Here is a 21,418-nt window from a genome sequence, read left to right as displayed (position 1 = left end):
AAATTCAATACCTTGTTAATTCTGAGAGATCAACACGTGAGGTTACTTCATAAGCTTTTGCATTAGTAGTTGATATTTGAATTCTCTTTTTAACTTTTTTCTTCACACCTAATCCTACAAGAATGTCAAATCCTTTTTCATCTCGAGCTGCCACTGGAATTCTTGTCGGACAAACAGATTCTGCAAAGTAATAAAGGCAAGTACAGTCCAAAATATGACTTGAAGCTTCCAAGAAAAGTAGCCTCCCACCCAATTTTTTTTATCTGCCTTTCAAGAAAGAAAAGAGAACTGGGAACTGTCAGTTAAGTACAACATGAGAGAAGTGGTATGCAGGATCCTCAGGGACTTGGAAGCAAGAATATTAAGATGTCATATTTTACTGCAATTACACTCACATGCTATTTTGAATTTTCACTAATTGTAGTTAAAGTGTATTGCAACATCTGGCTAATATATATATTGAATTTCATTTCTAAAATTGCATGGTTCCAAAATTATATAAAATTATAGATGTTAATTTCCAAAATGCACTAACAACTTGAATCCCTCCCAACTATAAAATCAGTTGGAAAATGAACAAAGTTAAAATTATCTCTTTTATTTTCATTTTATTTAATTCAAAATGGACTCTGAGTTGTTTTGTCTGTTACACTGAAATCTGCTTGAAGTTATTCTCACTGGAAAAATAGTGTGTGATATATTTTCTGTGGAAGCGTAAGTTATCTGCACGTTATTTTGGTTAATAATCTTTAAACAAAACAATCCACACAAAAACAGTGGACCTAAGTTGTCTCAAACAAACAAAAAAAAAGAGATAGGACAGTGAAACTTAATACTAAAACAAACATTAGTGTAACAAATCAATTAAAAGAAAGCTTTTTGTTTTATTAAAATTATGCTAAGCTGTTTACAATAAATATCATTATTAATTTCCCACTGTTTCTTCAGAAAAGCAGCAGTTCATAGACAGGGAAGCAGTTAGGAATACATTCCAAAGAAAGGGTGGTGAGTTCTATCACCATCTGGACCAGCCATGGGCTGCAAAACTCCTGTCTCTGTTCCAGGCAATTATCAGCTCAAAGGTCTAGACTGGCTTCTTTTCATAATATGAGCAACACTGCATGACTTCCCTTTCTAACCACCCCCAGGGCAGTCAGAAGCTACCCCATTCTGGTGCAGGAGACAGGATATATATGCTCTAAGAAAATTCTGCTAATTTTCTGTGCAGCCTGTCGCTGGAAAGGACAATCCATCCTAAGGGGACATGTCACAGGTACTCAGGGCAGCAGCAAGAAGCCATCTAAACTCCCCTTAGTTTTATTTTCCTTCCCACAGCAAAATGACAACTGACTTCCAAATTAAAAATAAATTATCTGTCTGTTCTGCAAGAAAAAATTACACTGCCCACATTTTGGAAATTAAGATGTCTACTGCCTGAATACTTAAAAAAAAAAAGAAATACTAAGCTCAACAAAACTTCTCATTCTTCTCAAAACACAGATTTAAGTCAACATATTTATGCTATTAAGTAAGAGTATAGCACTTTTTTCAGTTTTATTCAGGTGTGCATTGTTATCATGGAACTATTTTCTCAACTAATTTTTTGCAAAGCTGCACAATGGACATATCACAATTAACAGATTACGGATAATCACATACATATACACTGACAAGTACAGGGTCTCTTATTTGGTTTAAAATCAAAAACTAAAGGCAGAAATAGAATACTATATGATAGTATATATGATAGTATATAATAGGAATACTTTATGTCAAAGGGCCATTATTATGGATCAGGGCCAAAATAACTGTTCCAAACCAATACCAACCAAACAAATTAAGCATGTGTAAAATCACACATTAAGAAATTATTTTTCCTTTCCAGTGGCACACTGGTGAATTACATGAAAAATTCCCAGTCAGGTAGATCCGGTCTGGGTCTTGTGGATAATCTTCTGGCAGGACTATTTTGATAACTGAGCCATAATACAGCATGCAGAAATCAGTGGTAAAATTAAGAGCTGTCTTCCATTGGAAATAGCACTGTATTTCCAGTCCATAGTACCAGTCACTTCAACTCTCTAGCCTTTTCTGAAATCTTGTTGCCTTTTAGTGTTTTTACATAGTTTTTAGATGCTTACTTTTCTTCCTAAAGCATACAATAACTTTATGATGTTAAATCTAAGTATCTTTGACAAAGCAACTTTTCTCTGCATCCTCCAGACAAAATTCTGAGGTCTGCATTGGTTTTTCTTTCTAAATGCATTCCTGACACATTATTTTTTTTTTCCTATAGCATATTGATAGTACAGGAACATGTGACTTTCAGAATAAACAATAAATATTAAATATTCCTAAAATATTTGGTTTAATTCTGGATGACAGGTTCAGAAAGTTTTTTTTTCTCCTGATGTACTCTAAAACAAACACTAGAGTCCCCAAAAGGCACACTAGATCCTGTCACCTGCAAGCCTGTTCCTAAGAGCAATATTTTCTCCAAGAACCCCCAGACCTCAGCCTCCATTGTTCAGAAAGGAGATACTGCCCCTGTGGTCTTTTATATGTTAACTTAGGAACGGATTTTAAAACTCCATAGAGTCAAAGCTAGCATTTTTTTAGGCACTGACACAAAGACCACGAAGAGAGAATTGCAAAATTTTTGGACAGTTTCACATGGTTGATCACAGCCAAACCATTGCTGCTCATCCCTCATGGAACTTCCTCAGTCAAAGTGAATCTTAACAACATGATAAACATTAAATAAATCAATAAATAAACAGATAAAATAATGCACAACTTAGCTATACGAATTCCAGTTTATCAGTCCTGGAGTTCACCTGCTAAAGACATCGTGGTTAGAAATGAAGCTGCCAAGTGGCTTTGATTGCTCTGCAAGAGAAGCATCTAAATGCTAAAACAAGGGAAGCGCACGACATAAGGGAGATAAAGCAAAGGGTCACTTAAAGTGAAAGAGTAAGTACACTTTATATAAATAGTCAACACTGACAGATTACTGCTATAAATCATGCGAAATACCACAGAAGAAATTTAAAGGATACTAGTTAACTTGATGCTGAAAGCTGAAAATCCATCTTGATGATTCTTCTAAAACTTTAAACTCTAAAACTTCTAAAACTTTAGCAAAAAGAAAATACGGTGTTTACTTAATGTTTATTTAGGGGAATTTCTCCCTGCATGAAGTTCTGTTAAAGAATTTCGCTCTACTTAGCTGATTTAATTTTTGGACTGACCACCTTACTACATCAGCCACAAGGAATTACTATGATTTTCATTTCATTTCATTTAGCAAGAAATAAACACTAATATCCTCAACAAAAGTATCACAATATTTTTTCAATGAAGTTGATACTCAAAGTGAGAGCAAACAAAATCTATTTTTCACTCTTAGTAAGTACAGAAATATAGTACAACTGAAATAGGACTTGCATCAATTCTTGATAATAAAACATTCACAAAATACCACTGACATACTAGAGTCTGAGTGATACATTTCAGAAGCAACATGCTGTCTTTTTTATACTTAAAAAAAAGCCATTGTTTTACAAAATTTCAGAAAACTCTGCAGTAATGCTGTTAGCATTCTAAAATCAAAGAATTGCTTTACAATGTTGGTCTTGGCTAACTCTTCTATAAATTATTCTAAGAAACATCATAACTGCTTGCTACAACTCCAGACATCTACTCCACTCTCATGAGTCCCTACCTGGAGTGCTGTGTCCAGCTCTGGGGCCTCAGCGTAAGAAGGATGTGGATCTGCTGGAGCAAGTCCAGAAGAAGCCACTAAGTTAATTAGAAGGCTGGAGCCTCTCTCCTGTGGAAAAGGCTGAGAAAGTTGGGGCTGTTCAGCCTGGAGAAGAGAAGGGTGTGGGGAGACCTTAGGACATCCTTCCAGGATCTAAAGGAACAACCTTACAAGAGAGCTGGAGAGAGACTTTTTACATGGGTTTGTAGTGACAGGACAAGACAGAATGGCTTTAAACTGAAGGAGGGTAGGTTTGGATTAGATATTAGGAAGAAAGTCTTTACCCTCAGGGCAGTGATGCACCGGAACAGGTTTCCCAGAGAACTTATGGATGCCCCATCCCTGGAAGTGTTCAAGGCCAGGCTGGAACTAGGTCATCTTTAAGGTCGCCTACAATCCAACCCACTCTACAATTCTATAATTCCTGCCAGAAGTCTTTCTTCTGGGTTTTTCAGTAAATACTAGAAGTACATATTCGGAAGAATTCGGACACAGGCTGTCCTCTCACCTCTCTAGAAGAAATGCTGGATTGTGCATGAGTATCAGTTGCAACTAGGAAATCAATCAAGTAAACTCTATATTCTCAGCACTATGAGAATTGCTAAAATATTTAAGTGTTTTTAAACTTTATCAATGAAAAAAAATTTGGCTTAGGGCAAAAGTATACATATTGAAATCAAACACATACTATGTTAAAACACTGTATCTTTCCCAAATATACCTCTTTGCTTAACAGAGAAAATAACATTTTGGGAGAAATTTCTACAAAAGATCAAAAATAAAGAAGATCATAGTAAAGAGTATCAGGTCCCTTATCTTACATTATTTACGTTTCTGCCTGTGAAATTAAAAAATATGTGTACAAAACTACATTTGGCAAACCTAAAATATTTTATAATAACTTACCTTCACAGAGTTTTTGTTTTATAACTTCTTTAATTCTTGATATTGCAATATAGTCTTCAACATAAAATACATAAGTTGATGAAGGTTTATTGGCAATAGCTTTAAGTTCATCCTCCTCAATTTCTGAGCCAACACCGATTGCAAACAAAGTGATCTTATTTTTCCTTGCTTCTGCTGCTACATCTTTGACTTCATCTTGGGACTTTCCATCAGTGAGAACAACTGCTATTTTTGTTAAAAATCGTGAAGATTTTGCAAAAAGATGGTCAAAGGCAAACTGAATAGCTCTTCCTGTTCTTGTATTTCCTCCCAGATAGTGTATGGACTCCATCTCCCTGATGAGGTTCTCAGTGGATTCATGAGTTCCGAGGGGAATTTCAAGTACAGGGTAATCACTGTACTGGACAACTCCAACTTGAATAAACTTTGGCCCTATGTCAAAATTTCTTGTAATATTGACAAGCCAACTTTTTATTATTTCAAAGTTTTCTGGGCCAACACTGTAAGAGCCGTCTAAGATAAAAACTAAATCTGCTGGAGCAGTTCTGCAACCTTAAAAAGAAAAAGAATAAAACCAAACAAATATTTTAATGAACACTTTCACTTTCTTCCTCCACAGGAAATGTTTTTCCTATCAATTAGTGTTTATATTAGGATCTATATTGACAAATACATTCCAGCTGAAAAAAAATTAGCAGAGTTCATGAAGACAAATTTGTGTAAGATTGTTTGTGTAAGCTACACAGACCCAGCTTGGTATCTGAAAGCCACACCATTTTCTGGTTTTTACATTAGCATCAAAAACAACTATGAAAAATTCTGGAATTCAGTTCCTTAGCTGGCAATTGCATTCCATTCAATAAACAGAGAGAAATCAGGTCTTTTCATATCTCATCTGCAGAGATGATAAACATAAAAACTCCTTTTCATTAGCAAACCAAGCACACTGCAGAGGAAGACTATAGCCTGAATACTCCAGAATCCTCTTAAAAATACATTTTAATTGACTTAGACATTGCTGCATGGTTTTTACAGAACTAGTTTTATAAAATCCTGAGTCTCAATTGAATGTTGCTGGTCACATATTCTGATTTTTACAGATGAAAAGTATTCAGTGAATGAGCTCAACCTCCAGAATATAGAATCTCATAAGCATTTAATAACTATAGTGTAACTGCATGATGACTTAGGCATGGATTCAGCTCTCCTAGCTGTAGTCATAAACTGAGTTTTTGCCAACTACAGGCCATGGATAGTCACAAGCATAGAAAAATCCTATCCATGCTACATGCCCATTCTCAGATGGAAGGAATAACTTTCTAAAGGAGGGAATCGCCTTCCATTGATTGTGAAAGAAGATTTGATAACTAACACATGAGGTGTCAAGGACATGGCCAAAAGCAGGAGGTATTATTTTGATCTTATGGCACATGAGGTCATGGGGGCTTACTGTCTTTTGTTTTTTCAAAGTCTGCAGCTCCACCACAGGAAGGAGAGCTTTGCCTTACCCTGAAATCTGCTTACAGACACTTCTGGTCAAGACAAGATTTAACATTCCCTGAAAGCAAGTGGCCACAATCTGCTGGAGAAATGCTTTTGCAATGCAGGTAGTGCTGAAGAGAAAAGACACTGGGAGAAGGATCAAAGGGCACACTGAATTAATTGCTCAGTGGTCCAGGGACATGAATCACAGAGTAATTTCTGTTGGGAGGGACTTATTATCATTAGACTCTGCTAAAAGCAGAGTATTCATTCACTCCTAGACCAGGTAGACTGAAAATTAAAGTCTTTCTGAAGACCAAGAGGAATTTTATGGGGTTTGTTGTAAAATATTGAAAATTGATGGATTGAGAGCAAAACTAGAGGAAAAAGATCTACCCTGGAAGTATCACTGTGGCTAGAGGCAAGTCTTCTACACTTTTTTTATTCAGTCACTTTGTCTTTAAGAAAGCTGCTTTATTTTAATGTTTTCTTTTCTATAAACCAGATTTAGAGTATAAAAATGGTTTGGTGGGGTTTGAGATGCTAATTTTGAAGAATGTGCAAGGTATGTCCAGAACTGGAGTTAGTTTCCTCTCACAGAACCTTTATTCCTCCTTATTTAGTTTCTCACATAACACTAAGCTATTCAGAATATGACTTCTCAAGCAATGAAAATATAAATACTCAGGACTCAATATTAAATCAAGACTGGAGCTTTACAGTTCCATCTGCCCCCTTGGGCATTTCCAAGACACAAATAAACACATTCCCTTCCTAATGAAGAAATAAGATATTTAACCTATTTTTCATATATTATGGGATTTTCACCAGGAAAATTATATTGGAATAAAATCACCATCAACAGAAGGGTACATGTGAACACCAAAACGGATACCAAAAATTCGAGGCATGCTTTGAAGTTGCACTTATCTGAAATGCAAAAATTAAGACCTACTTGCTCTCGTTTCACCATCTTCAGCTGAGATATAATCAGGAAGTAGCAGAACTAACAGCATCTGAAAAAATGTTACAATCTGTGCCATGTGTATTTTATTCTCAAGGTCTTGATACAAAACTAGATAGAGAAAAAGAAAACACAGTGTTATTATACTACAAAAAGTTTAAAAACTGCATCAGAGGAACATCACTGAATCAAATCAGTAAGATCAGATGTGGCCACCCTGCAATGAACTCAAAAAGTGCAAGTCAGCCATGTAAGCCCAAAACTGAGATTCTCAAATCAACAACACTCACCACACTTTTTTGTGGAAGCTCAGTTTTCTCTCAAGGTGAATTTATACACTTCTCCTTCTAGGCACATTCATGAGTAGGTTATATTCCTAGTCACACTTGTCCAAATAGTATCCCACTATCCACTCTGTGGCCATTATCAAAAGACATGACCAACATATCCAAAATATGGCAAGTGTTTATGTATCAGTACTGGTGGGGAGGGGCTACTTCAGTCTCAACCCACACACCTAGCTACTTCGGGGAGTTGGGGACAATTCCCACTCCTCTACCCCAGGACTGACACCAGCAGTAAGAGTCTCAGCAAGCCTCAGCCCTCCCCCAGCAGAGCCAAGCCCTGCAGACTGTGTATTGTAACACCCAGGATTACATAAATGACAAACATCTTCAACCTATGCTTTTTTTTTCCTGTTTATGTCTCCTTTGCTATCATGGTTAATGAACTATAACCCCTGTTAAGCAAACATGCAATTTTCATTTCATATTGCTGTTTAAAATGTTATTTGACTAATTTATTTTAATTAAAAAATATTTATTCATTATGTTTATTGAAAAAAACATATAGCGGTAAAAGATAAATTTTTGGAGAACTGTATTAGAGATCCATTAATTTCAAGACTGTGAAAGAAAGCATACTGAATGTCTTTTGTATTCTCTCATCTCATCCTTCAATGTAAAATGGAATTTTCAGGGTAAATTAATTTCACTGCAGAGCAGTCAACTTCCAGGAAATGCTACTCCCACCTAATGTAATTCCCCAAAGTTAATAAAGCAAAACTGCAATTATTCTGCTATTAAATCTCTCCTTCAGATTACAGATAATTGCAAAGTAGAGCGGTATTTTATTATTCATATTACCTTGTGTCGGAATGGGTAAGAAATCAGACACACCTTGGGGTCTATGGGATAGGATGTAAGATCTGCTTTTCCAGTTCTGCTACACAAATACTAGGATATCACCTTCCTTCAAACAGATTAAGTGGCAGGTTTTTATTCCAGCTATTTGAAAAAGGATCTACTTTAAACTATGAAACTGTGTATAAATATTAGGCTTGCAATATGTGAAAAAATATTACCATAGTAGAGGTAGACAATTCAAACAGATTATTTGGTTTGGTAGTGGTTTGTACAATTGATCATTCTAAAATCTCTTCCAGCCTTTTCCGTGGCATGTATTTACTGTAGGGTAAAACACATCTCTCATAAGACCAAATTGAGCAATATCAAAGAATAAGACATTAAATTAAATCTATGTGGGAACTTGAACAGCAGGGGCATGAAGGACATCTGCCTGCTTTTAGAATATCAGAAGAATGTCAGCCTATAACTGAAAAAAAAAGATAAACTACAATACAGAGAGCTGATATAAAAAAGCACAAGGCTGACCCTAAAAAACATAAAATCCTTTTAATCCCTTCAACCAACAACCCAAAAGAAACAAACAAATTATAAGGAACAGTTTTGAAAAAGAAGGTTGAACAAAATAGCACATTAACTAATTACAAAATAGAACATCAACTAAGTTTTGCTGTTTGTCAACTATGTGATTGTCTAAATGGCTCCTTATGTAACACCCACAGAATTTATGTAAAAGGAAAACAGAAAACAAGAAACTTAGTGGCTTCCCTGCTATCAGCCTTCACTAAAATGTGAGTACAGGGCCAGCTTCCTTAAATGCTGTAACTTTTTAATGAAATTAAAACAGCACACTAAATTAAATATATATATATATTTACAACACACTGCCTTGAATGTGAACTGAATGTGTTCTGAGTCATGAGCATAGATCAGGTCAGGTGTGGACACTGGTATTCTACTCGCTGGCTCTGCTCTCCTTTCACCAACCCTACAGAAACCACAAATGCCTTCCTTAAACTGCACCACACCCTTTCCTCTCTGCTCATCCTTCAGCAAGCACTTACCCACTGGTTCCTGAAGGGATGAGCCTCCCAGATCTGCAGGAATGACACAAGCTACAGAAAGAGGCAGATGCTCAGAAGGGGAAGGGGAAAGCAGGGGAGTGCGAGGAAGCTCTGTGCCTCCAGGGAAGGAGCTGCTCCACAGAAACACTAATAGTTCATCGTGGGAGAGTTCATGTGAAAGTAGCATTTGCTGGCTGTCCTGGGGTACAGAGAGACATCAGGAATACTACAGCAGCCTTCAGTGCACGTTCTTAATGTTGAAAAACATCACATCACAGCACGATTTCTTTTGGAGAAAACCATGGTCCAACTTACACTTCTTAAAAGGAATTAGTAAAATAATTGTCTTAAAAAGCTTATCTGATTCACAGAATCAAACTGCATTACACTGACAGATCATTTTTTTCCATTTGTGAGAATCCTCTATTTAATTTTCAACAAAGCCTGTACTTGAGAAGTTCATTTTAAGTATAAACCAAAATAAATATTTTGCAGGCCAAAATGGACTTATTAATAGAAATCAGAATTAAAAGGATAAAACCAGAGCTTAACCAACCAGATGAGGATTCCAATGCACAATTTACTAGAAATTAAATAATATTATAGCACAGCACTTTTAACAGTCAAAAGAGATGCCAAACCAACAACTCCAGAGACACAGCTGCTGTATCTTGTCAACATTGTAATTATTGAACAGGCAACAAAAGGGTACTTGAAACTTACAAAAAACCACCCAATCCAGGAATAAATATTTTAAATAAAACTTTTGGCTTCTTTTTCCAAATTATTCCTCATTATTAGTTTGTGGTTGTACCAAACGTAACCAGGAAAACACAAAGAACTGCTTTCCCCCTTCTCAGTTATACCAACCCACTTTTAATATAAGCAAGTTGATGTAGGAGAAATTCACATGGGGTTACTAAATAAATACACAGATGTTACATCCAGCTCAAGCAAAGGGTGGTAGACTGATAGAGTATTAGTGGAGGAATAGGACACGTGTTCAAGGCATCCTCATAGTTGTTTACTTTTTCCACTTTAAAAAGGACAGAGTCCCCCAACCAACTTCAGGCTTTGTAAGTCTGGTGATGCATAGGGTGGCAGGAGCAAACCTTTGGCTATTTCCCAACTCCACAAAATTGTTTAAATTAAAGCCACAAGGTTTAATGAGGTATTAACTGAGACAGGATACTGGGTTGGGTGGACCTTTAGTGTGACTCATAATGGCCATTCTTTTCACTGTAGGCTTTTTATCTTGGTATTTTACATGCCAGTTTGATAGCAAAAGGGATGTTAGAGTGAACGGAAACAGTCTTCTAAGGAAAAACAGCCTATCTCAGACAGAGGGAAAACAAACAGCTTATGTAAAGGCTTCTGCTCTGAGCTCCCAAAATGAGAGGTTGTAGAGCACACACAATATTTCAGAGTGATTTGCATCTAGACTCAGGCAAATTTCTCTGCATCTGAGAGTACACAAAAGTTAAGGTCCTAGCACTGCTACTAAACATCATAACCCTGAACCAATGGGGTAGTAGTGTAAGACCCTGTTCTCAAGAGTAGAGTTCACAAAGTATTATTTCTGTCTTCACCAAAGGCTGAAGAGAAAGGTGGTACAATAAAACCTGTGCATCAGCCATACCCTATAAGGGCATGAGGTGATAGCCTCCCCCATACACATGCACTGTTTGTTGTGCACATGAGGAAAACTCAATGAAGTTTGGAAACTGGTGACACAGCAACCCACCCACATGCTGTCATTTTAGGCAGCCTTAGCCAGTTGGACAGTTCCTGCAACTTATTTCTTGCTTTCTTCTGGGCAGTGCAATTTTGCTGTGCAGCAGCATTTGCACCAACAGGACCACTGAACTCTGCTGACTGGGAAGGGAACTCAGGTTTCCTATCCAGTGGAAACGTGGTACAGCCATTACTGAAAGCAACAGCCTCTACTTGATTTTTGAATGGATTCAAGATTGTCAGTGTGTCACAGATGGTAAAGGCATGCAATTCCCAGAACAGCTTTGCTGCATACAAGTGCACAGAGGTTCAAATGACATCTTCTCTGCACGCACAGCAAAATAATTTCACATCCAATTTAAGTTTTCAGTAGAAAATTTATGCATCTAAGCAGGTTAGGCATTATTTCCACCTTGCATTTATGATGCCTAAAAGCAGCACCTTCTGCATCTCAAAGGGCAGTTTACTGATGCAGTCTTTCCATAGCAATTTTTCCAGTGCCCAGACAAATATATAATTTTATTCTTTCCAAGAATACTCTCTGAGAAAACTTTCCATTTAGACCAATCTTATAGAATCAATTATATTTGCTCTTCAGTGCAGTTTTGTCACTCTTCAAATTCATAGATTTCTCCGAAAACCCTGCCTTCTCTGCTGCATGAAGATTTCTTGAAGAACTACACTGAAAGGAGGAGCTTCTTCCTTCACTTCTTCCCACTGCTAGTTACTGCCCAAGAAGAAAGTCAGGAAGGGTATGGTTTTAACCTTTTCCAGAATTCTGAGAAAATAACCAGACTGCAGGTTATATATATTAGCTAGCTTTCCAAGTATAAGTTAACACTTCTCTCATATTGCATCACTGCGTAAACATCTCATAATTCAACTAGAGATCATTAAGTTTGGCATACAAAGAGACAAGTATGAAGACATTACAACAATAATGACTGAAAGGACATACAGCAGATTCTTTGCATTTTCAGAATTTACTCAATACTACAGGAACTGCACAGCAAGAAAAAGGACTCCTGAAAATCCTGATTAATATGCATTAAGTAATGTGGAAAAGTAATGCAATATTGCATCACCATCTTTATATATTTGCTCCCTCCATTTTCAGAATTAATGGAATTTGCAAATAAAATGTTAGGGCAATTTACATTTAACTATTTATTTCTATCTCTACCTAAAGTATTAGTCCAGTCGTATGCATTCAAAAAGTCTATGAGGCTATTCTAAATCAGTTTCTTTCATCAAGTAATTCATCTGAATCTGTATTTACTTCCACTTGGATTTCAGTCCCATTCTACATTCACATTTTCCACATATTGTTCCTATTCATTTGTTTTTCTTGGTGGGCACAACTGATGAGGTTGTTATACTTGCAAACATTTAAAATAACAGCATTTCCTGGGAAGGGTGAGGCTGTAAGGATATAATTAATTTGGGCTTGGTTTACACCTACATACATGTACATAAATGCAAGATTGTCTATAAATAGATAAAATCTCCAAAAGTGACAAGTACATCAGTATCCCTCATACCATTTCTTTCTATGTTGGAACAAAAGATTTTGGCATAATCAGCAGTATAACTACATTCATGCCAGGAGTTTTCTACAACATTAAATACATAATTAAGGATGTGGTTTTATGAAGAGGGGTCAAGAAAGAAAATTATGTGTTTAAGTTACACGTATTATGAGTTTTGTGGTTTTTAATAGTAAGTATTAGTGCAGCAAGGATAAAAAGCCATTATAAAATGGTTCAATTCTGGCTAATTCTTAGCTGTACTATACATATATAGAGTATAAAGGAAATATAAAGTACACACAGTGCACAGTTTCAGATATTTTATTTCCTAACCCTGAAATCAAGCAGAAAGCAATGCCTGGACTACCTTGAAAAGAAAAGTCTAATGCAGGCATTGCTTGGCCACCTGACCCATTTCCACCACCTTTGCTATCTGTCTTTTTACAACAGCAAGCAAGGTTAAGAGGCGTAGTTTTGTTTGCTTTTCCTCTATGAATCTAAAGCCTACCTGGCAGACAGACTGAAAAACAGACATCTCCAATCAGAGCTGGAGAAACACATGGAAAATTGAGAAGGGATGCAAAGACCTCTTGCTCAAGTCCACAGCTGCAGCAACGAGAGCTGTGCAGAGTTGATGGCAAAGCAACTAGTTAGCGAACATGAATGAATATTGGAGACCTCAGAGAAACATTATCACATCTCATCTGCATTTTCCGAAATAAATCTCACCTGCCTCTGCATATATATCTGTTGTTCCTCAAGTACACATCAGCATGGTCTGTTTTGCTGTTCAAATGTTATTTTGTGTTTCTCCATCAAAACTCAGTAAACGCATTAAGTACTACTTCAAGATGATGTTTGACATTTCAATTATTTGTGCTACAGATACCATTCAAATCTCTCATTAAAAATAGTTGACTTGAAAGTCAAGAGAGCACTGCCAAAACTACTGATAAAGCAAACCACTTCAATCTTCACTCCAGAAGACATTTTAGGGATGGGTAAGAAAAAAAAAATGAAAATGAATGGACCAATAGTTTAAATGCAATCATTCTCCAACATTATTACACTTTCTATTAGAGGTATTCAAAATAAGCAAAATAAACTCACAGAAATTAGTACTGCATGCTGAAATTACACTTCATAGCTTTGATATATATATATGACATATAAAGTATTATTCAGATTTTATTAAGGTGCAGAAAGGATTAAAGAATTTATCATCTTTTCAGCAGATTTTGGAAAGAAGGCTTTGTATCAACTGTACAAAGGCTTTATACCAACTTCCACGCTATACACTGAAGACTAAAGTAAGCAGTTGCTACATATTATAACCCAAGTAAGATGATACATATTTTTGAAAGAAAATAATCCTCTTAAATTATATAGGCTGTTTATTTTTCATATGATTCAGCAAAGCACATAAACCCACATGTTCCTCCAGTCTACAGCATAGACAGCTTGTATTCATGCTCCAACATCTGAAGTCACAGAAGACTTGTATTTTTAAATCAAATTTACTCTGGTAGTTCATACTTTGTTGGATTTATTCCCACTCCAAGAGGATGCTGTGTCAGGACCCAGCTATTAGCTATTATGGGTTAAAGAAAAAGGAGGCTTTCCACAGCATTTGAGCTACTGGACTGATATATGACTGACTGGGAAACAATATAGGATGGGCAACTTAAGGAAGTAACCACACCTAGCAGCTCAGATTTCTGGCTGCAACAAATGAACTTGAAGTCTCCCTGAAAACCACGATTTAATCCTGTCTGTGAAAAGCCTGTGCTGTTATTTCTCTCTTATCAAGCGTCTTGACATTCCACAGAACTTTCCCTCCTTGGATGGACCCAAGAAAAACAAAACAGCTAATCAATAGGATAAAATCTGACACTTAAATGGTACAGTTGAAATTAACCTTGCATACGATAATAAGAGTCTGCATAAGAAATGTTTCAATAGACTCCTACAGGAAATCTCAAACTTCAAACTTTGACTATGCACATGGATCTATATAACCAAACAGGGTAAGAGAAAAAAAATTAATAGAAATTACTACCTGGTGCAATAGCTTGGGAGAACATTTTGTTTGTACTAAGGAATTTAGATTCAATTGAGCCAGTGACAAGAGAAACAATCATTAAGGCACATAAGGAAATAACTAGAAATTATATAAAGTAATTATATATAATTACATAAAATTATATATCATTTAACAATGAAACCACTATAGAAATCAAGTCTAAGAAATTAAGTCTAAGAGAAAGGTACAACAATCTCTAACAATGACTGTTAATAAAAAGAGTCAGAAAGGCATCTAAAAAATGGAATCAATCCAAATAAGAGCTCCTAATGCATTTAAAAGACTACTTTTGGATCATGCCTATTTGACAAGAGATATACAGAACTGTTCATTAGTTACTGCTGTGGTCTTAAAGCCCCCAGAAAAGCAAGAGAGATGAGGACCTAAACATTGTCAGTGCCACCAGATTCAACTAGTCCTCATACATGAGAGACACATTTCTGCTAATAGCTCCTCCCCCACTTCTTTATTTTCCTGCTACAATTATTATCTTTTCATCTTTTTATTTTAGTTCTCCACATTTAGAAAGGGAGGCTAGGGCTGGCTTAGCTAAGATATTTGCAATGTGACGACTGCAACATTTGCCGTGAAAACAAGAGAGATGCAGTAAGAAATACACAGAAGGGGATTTAAAGTAAGTTTACTGTGTAAAGGAAAGATTAAGTCTGCGAGCTTTGTTTGCCTCCTGCAAATAAGGACCAGCATCAGAAACAGAAATTATATTTTTCTGTCTCCTTTTCATCCTCCAAACAGGTTTGGATTCCAACAGCAAGCCCATTAGTGTAATTCACTGTGTTTTCCCACAAATTATACTTAACGCTATTATTTGTTTTAGTATAAATAATGCCAAAGGCCAGAGAGCATAAGAATAATGCTGTGGATGCCTGCTCTAGCCAAAGGCATCAAAGCTTCATTTGAAAGCCTCGTCTTTTGCAATTCTTTAACTGTCCTATCTCTTTTCCCATAATTTCTGGAAAAACTCAATTAAAGGCAAAACAGACTACTTTAAAAAAAAAAAAATCTATAGCCACAGGAAAAGCTTATTAAACTACCTGTTCAAGCTTCAAAACCTAATATCATTGTTTTACACTGTAGAATGAAGGACTGTTTATTCAATTTAATGTAGTACTTTATATATAAAGGTATCATGAAGTAGACTGCCCTCTAAAATATTTGATTATACATTAGTATTTTCACAATATACAAACTCACTGACATCCAACCAAGAAGAATCATAAAGGATAAATAGATAAAAAGGATTTTTAGGTTTTCCAATTCTTTTGTTTTTAAATGATAGTGTTATTTTTACTTAGTCTCATTTTCACTGAAAATACTGACAATTTATTCAAAGGAGGCTGTGATGGCTGAAGGAATGGAAATAGTGGAAATTCTAAAGGAATTTAGGACCTGAATTAGTAAAACTTTGAAAGAATTACCATTGTATTCAGTAGAGCTAAATCAAACCCTTAAGATTTTTAACAGTTTTTTGAGGGAAGAAAAAAGAATTTTAGCACATGCATACTCAAAAAGGAAAACAAATATTTGCTGTTTCAAGTATATCCAAAATTTGGTACTTTGAGAAATACTCACATTTCCAGAACAGTATGATCCTAAGCAAAAATTAAAACCATACAGAACTTCCACACCCAGCTGCTTTACACCTGCAAAAAGACTAGATATTCCAGCAAGTAATCCAGCTCACTTTCTTTGAACTGTGATGGCTCTTACAGGCTGTTATATGTAGACAATTATTTCTATTACTTTTATAAAGTATAAAATTCCTTCCCAGTCCTACCATATGGTTTCATTCATTCCATCAAGCAACTAAGGACAAAGTAGCTACAGAGTTGAGCAACAAATGAGTGGACAAGCTGCATCAAGAAGGTTTTGCAAAGATGCAGGATGGGCAGCAGTCCTGCACTATACAACCCCTGTCTCTGGGTACTCCTCTTGTAGAAGATTCCTGTGTATTTCTCTGCTTTCACCTTCACAAAGATAAATAGCATTAAGAAAAATATTAAGTAAGCTAACAGATCCCATACAAAGTTCTCCCTGGATGCTGTAAATCATTTTCTCACATAGAAAGAACACCAATATTTCCCGATGTCCCAGGTACTCAAGAAACAGGAAGCTGTTTTTTTTAATTTCAGCATGCTTTTTATTCTAAGATTCCAGATTCATTCCCTATTTCTACTTAAAAGCCTTGTACTTCTGCCATGGGATGACCCCAGCTAGAGGCCAAGTGCTCACCAAAGCTGCTCTATCACTTCCCACCCCAGTTGAAAGGAAGAAAGAAAATACAACAAAGGCTTTGTGGGTTGAGATGAGGTCAGAGGTAGATCACTGTTGCCATCACAATCAAAACAGACTCTACTAGGGAGAAAATTATTTTAATTTATCACCAATCAAATCAGAATAAAATCACAAAAAATAAAAGCATGTCTCAAAAACACCTTCCCCATACCCCTTCCTTCTTTCTAGCCTCAACTTTAGTCACACATTTTCTATTTCCTTCTCCCAGCAGCACAGGGGGATGGGGAATGGGGGTTGCAATCAGTTCATCACAGGTTTTCTCTGTTGCTCATCAGGGGAAGACTCCCATGCTTTGGCATGGGGTCCCTCCCATGGGATACAGTGCTCCACAAACTCCTCCAAGAGTCCTTTGCACATGCTAAAATTCTTTATGAACTGCTTATGAGTGTGAGCCCCTTGTGGGGTCACAAGCATTGCCAGGAGCTCGCTCCAGCAGGCTTCCCATGGGGTCACAGCCTTCTTCAGGCATCCACCTGCTGCAGAGTGGGGTCCTCCAGGAGAGTGGATCTCTGCTTGCCTGTCCTCCATGGGCTGCAGGGGCACAGCTGCTTCACCATGGGCTTCACCATGGGCTTCACCATGGGCTTCACCATGGGCTTCACCATGGGCTACAAGGAAATCTGTGCTGTGGCACCTGGAGCACCCCCTGCCCCTCCTGCACTGACCCTGGTGTCTGCAGAAGTGCTCTTCTCACATGTTCTCACTCCTCTCTCTGGCAACAGTTGCTATTGCACAAGTTTTTTCCTCCTTCTTAATTAAACTATCCCAGAGGCACTACCACCATCAGTGATGGGCTCAGCCTTGGCCAACAGCAACTGCAGACCCCTCTTGAAGCCGGCTGGCATTGACCCTGTAGACACAGGAGAAGCTTCTGGCAGCTTCTCAGAGAAGCCAGTACGGAACCCCCACTGATACCAAAACCTGGCAACACAAACCCAATACAACTTCACACATCCAAACATCATGCTTGATTTTATCCCACTCTTGGAGCAACAGGACATACTGAAGTGATTGTCTATGGAATAGTTAGAAAAAAAAACAACATTGCTGAATTAACCAACATAGAATAAACTGATGAAAGTTATTATTCTGGATGATCTAGGAAGTGATGCATTTTTTTAGATATTCCTCAGTGTCTACTAATAAACCTGTTTCTGAATATATGAAGAATGGCCTTTAAGAAAGTAATTTAGCTCCTTGTAGGGCTGTCAGCATTGCTACAGGTCACTGAGAGAGAACCTAGAGGAAGATAAGGTGTCTGAAGGACACTGGAGGAGTCTTGGGGCGTGGGGAGTGAGGGTACAGAAGCTGCATGCAGTCCTGGTCAGGGTCTTGGGGCTGAGAGAGTCTAAGTGGGAGTGCAACACTAAATCTCCAGGATATTGTGAGGAGAACTACCTTCAACACTGAGAGTTGTTTGATTTTACAATAACAACAGACAGGGCCATGCAAGTTTGTTCTGCACTTGGAAGTTCTTAGAAATCTCAGTGTTCAAAACTGCAGAAAATAATTTCTCTGCCATTGCAGACAGTTCCCTACAAGCTGGCACTGCAAGGATGGAGTGGGGGTGGAAGGCTGCATCCTGTTCCATCTTGCCAGTTCATTCATGGGAAGAAGGCAAATTCCTTCCTCCCACTCTACATCTCTGAAGAAATCTTCAACACATGGGTTAAAGAGTCATCTGGCCATGAGACTTGCTACTATACTCAGCAGTGATCCCAAACAGTCATAACCACTCATCACCCACACATGTCTTAGGTTCCCACCAGGGAAACAAAATAAATCAGGCACTTTTCTCCCTCTTTTGAGCAACAGTTAAATATTATTTACCAGAAAACCTACCGCACACTATTCTGAGAGATTACATATTTTATTACATGGGTTATATATTATAACCCATACAGTAAACAGCCAAAGACCTTCCCTTGAGGACATGGTTTAATGGTCAACTGCTGGGTTGACAGTTGGACTTGATGTTCTTAAAGGTCTTTTCCAGCCTTAAGAATTTTATGATTCTATTCTGTCTCTTTCACGTCATTCCACTTGCAACATTTCTGTTCAAGAGAACAGTGCAAGCAGTTCTGCTTTTTGCTTCTTTTTGACATGAAGAGTCCTAGAATTTCTTAATAATTCAAGAGTGTCACATTTCTGGCATTTTCAAGCCAACTTGACTTAAATTAGCCACTGGTGAATTAAATGGCCAGTAGAGGTTAGAGCAGTATAGGGAACGACTTTTCTTTCAGAAACACAGATTAATTTTTCCAAAGTAGTTCCCATATCTCAAAATATACAAGACATGAGCAATTTATTTTCCATAGAGTCCATTAAGAAATGTCACCAATGTATTTTGCGAAAGGATGAATAAAAGCAACATGGCACACTTACTAGAACTTATGGCAAGTTGCTTACCCAGTATATTGATGATAACAGACACGCCTGAACAAAGTACAGGTCATACTTTCTTGCATAACCAGGTGTACAACTTGGCTTTCAAAGGAATACAATTCATACTACATATTAAAAATTCAAATTCATACTACAAATTACAAACAAAACAAAACCAAACCAGTTTTTATATTATGGTAAGCTTTAATACAAAGTTAAGAAAAAGTGAAAGGAATAAATTATTATTTATGCTAGAAATTTGACATTTCAAAATATGCCAAATGCATTTTCAGACATATTCCAGAGCTGTTCAACTTGAGATTTTCTTTATAATATAAAACTCATGCTCTTAGGAAAGTAGTAGATTTCAGGTTTGTTTATTTGCTTAAAAAGATGAATTTATGTACTGATATATTTTGTGCACCTAAGAACACATCTTGAGCATCACTTACAGCAATTCAGAGCAAACACCTGCAGTGTTTTCAGGGTTTATTGTGGCACTGGAAGCTGAGGATTATACAGGTGGACAAAAGCACTATGCATGCAGTCTTACTGACTTCATAAAAAGAAGCCTTATGGAGATAAATGCATGTGTCAAATGTCAATTTGTATTTCCCATAGTAAATGAAAAGCCATGGTTTAACAGCATTACCAGCACAGATCCTTCAGACCATGGTTCTGCAGCCTCCCTTTTGGGAATGATCCTTTTTAATTATATCCAGTGCTGTCTGCCAACATTCCCAAGAATCTGACCATTTTTCATCAGAACACAAAAGACGCTGGAGGTAATAATAGCATTTTTTTTTACATTTTTTGCTCCTGTTAATGTATAAGTACTAGTTATAAAGCAGTTAGTTACAAAATGAGGTGCTGTTGGTTCTTGTGGTACAACCCAAATCTAGAGATTCATCAGTGACTGCATTTCTGCTATGGAGAACCAACATAAAGTAATTTGGTCTATATTTGTTCACCGTGATGATGAGATTCATAATCATTTTTAGAGTCTTATTAGAAAATACCTATTAACTTGTAAATTGTGGGATTGATAAACTGTTGAAAATAAAGTAACACTTCAGCATGAACAACCATTTAATACACATGGAAAAAAATACAGATAAAAAAGTTATATGCCAAACTTATCCAACATATAGCAATAAATAATTTGTTAGACAACATACACAAAAAGAATCCAGATGAATCCAGATGAAGAGTTTCTAAACATAGTCTTTTTTATATGATGTTCCTGATTTATAAAGTTTGCTTTGTGGAAAAAATGTTAGTAGACTTAATTAAAATGAATTTTAAAAAGGAACAAAAATACAATCAAGCTTTATTTGTATATTTGCATCCTCTAGTAAGATAAGAGCTAAGAACACATGGCCAAGTATGATCAAGAGGTGTTGAAACCTCTGTACCAGAGGGTGACCTCATGGTGGTGAAGGTAGTCTGGAGTTAGGTACAGCCTCTTCCACATGTTGTGGATGTCAGTGCTACAGAGCATCACTGAGTGAGTGCATAGAGACACTTTTCACATTCTGCTCAGAGACATCCTGAAGAGGAAAATACTACAGAGGCTGTTAAGTGTGCTATTGGCTACAAGCAAATAATAATGTTACCTTACTTCTGCCAAAGAATATAGAGAATTTTTTACAGAATTTAATACTAAGGGAGAGATGGACAAATTCATTCTTAATAAAGTATGTTATTGCCTACATTCTGTGCTGAAGTATAAAAAATACATAAATTTTAACACAGACATGTAAAAATATATATAGAATTCACCTGCAAGTTGTAAAACTAACATCTGTGGGTTTCGACAAAACCAGTTATCATACAAACAGTGTGACTTCTTCAACTTCAAATGACTGGATAGACTGCAGTTTCCACTCAAAACAAAAAAAAATAGAATAGTGATCTCAATGGATCATAAATCTGCACCTGGACTGTAATTTGTTGTGTTAAGGTGTGAATAAACAAAGTATTGTCTGTACAACTGGGCCTGCAAACAAAACAGATCAGGAAGTCATCAAAATAACTAAGCATACACATT

The 21,418-nt window shown here is 36.7% G+C and overlaps 1 protein-coding gene across 1 annotated transcript in view; it reads right to left on the bottom strand.

Moving 5' to 3' along the window:
* Positions 1 to 21,418, bottom strand: part of COL21A1 (collagen type XXI alpha 1 chain) — a 92,970-nt gene that overhangs the window by 61,710 nt on the left and 9,842 nt on the right. Inside the window, exons 2-4 of the mRNA XM_005518111.3 lie at positions 7,107 to 7,226; positions 4,670 to 5,221; positions 12 to 180 (exon numbers count right to left, since the gene is read on the bottom strand). Of these exons, the coding sequence (XP_005518168.2) occupies positions 12 to 180; positions 4,670 to 5,221; positions 7,107 to 7,194 (809 nt within the window). The 5' untranslated portion in view covers positions 7,195 to 7,226. The remainder of the gene's footprint in view (positions 1 to 11; positions 181 to 4,669; positions 5,222 to 7,106; positions 7,227 to 21,418) is intronic.

The sequence above is a fragment of the Pseudopodoces humilis genome, chromosome 3, assembly GCF_049639895.1.
Source record: "Pseudopodoces humilis isolate 2021_Gansu_Grassland_sample_001 chromosome 3, ASM4963989v1, whole genome shotgun sequence".
Classification (NCBI taxonomy): Eukaryota; Metazoa; Chordata; class Aves; order Passeriformes; family Paridae; genus Pseudopodoces; species Pseudopodoces humilis.
Note: the sequence above shows the minus strand (reverse complement) of the source record. Positions and strands in the feature narration are given on the sequence as shown.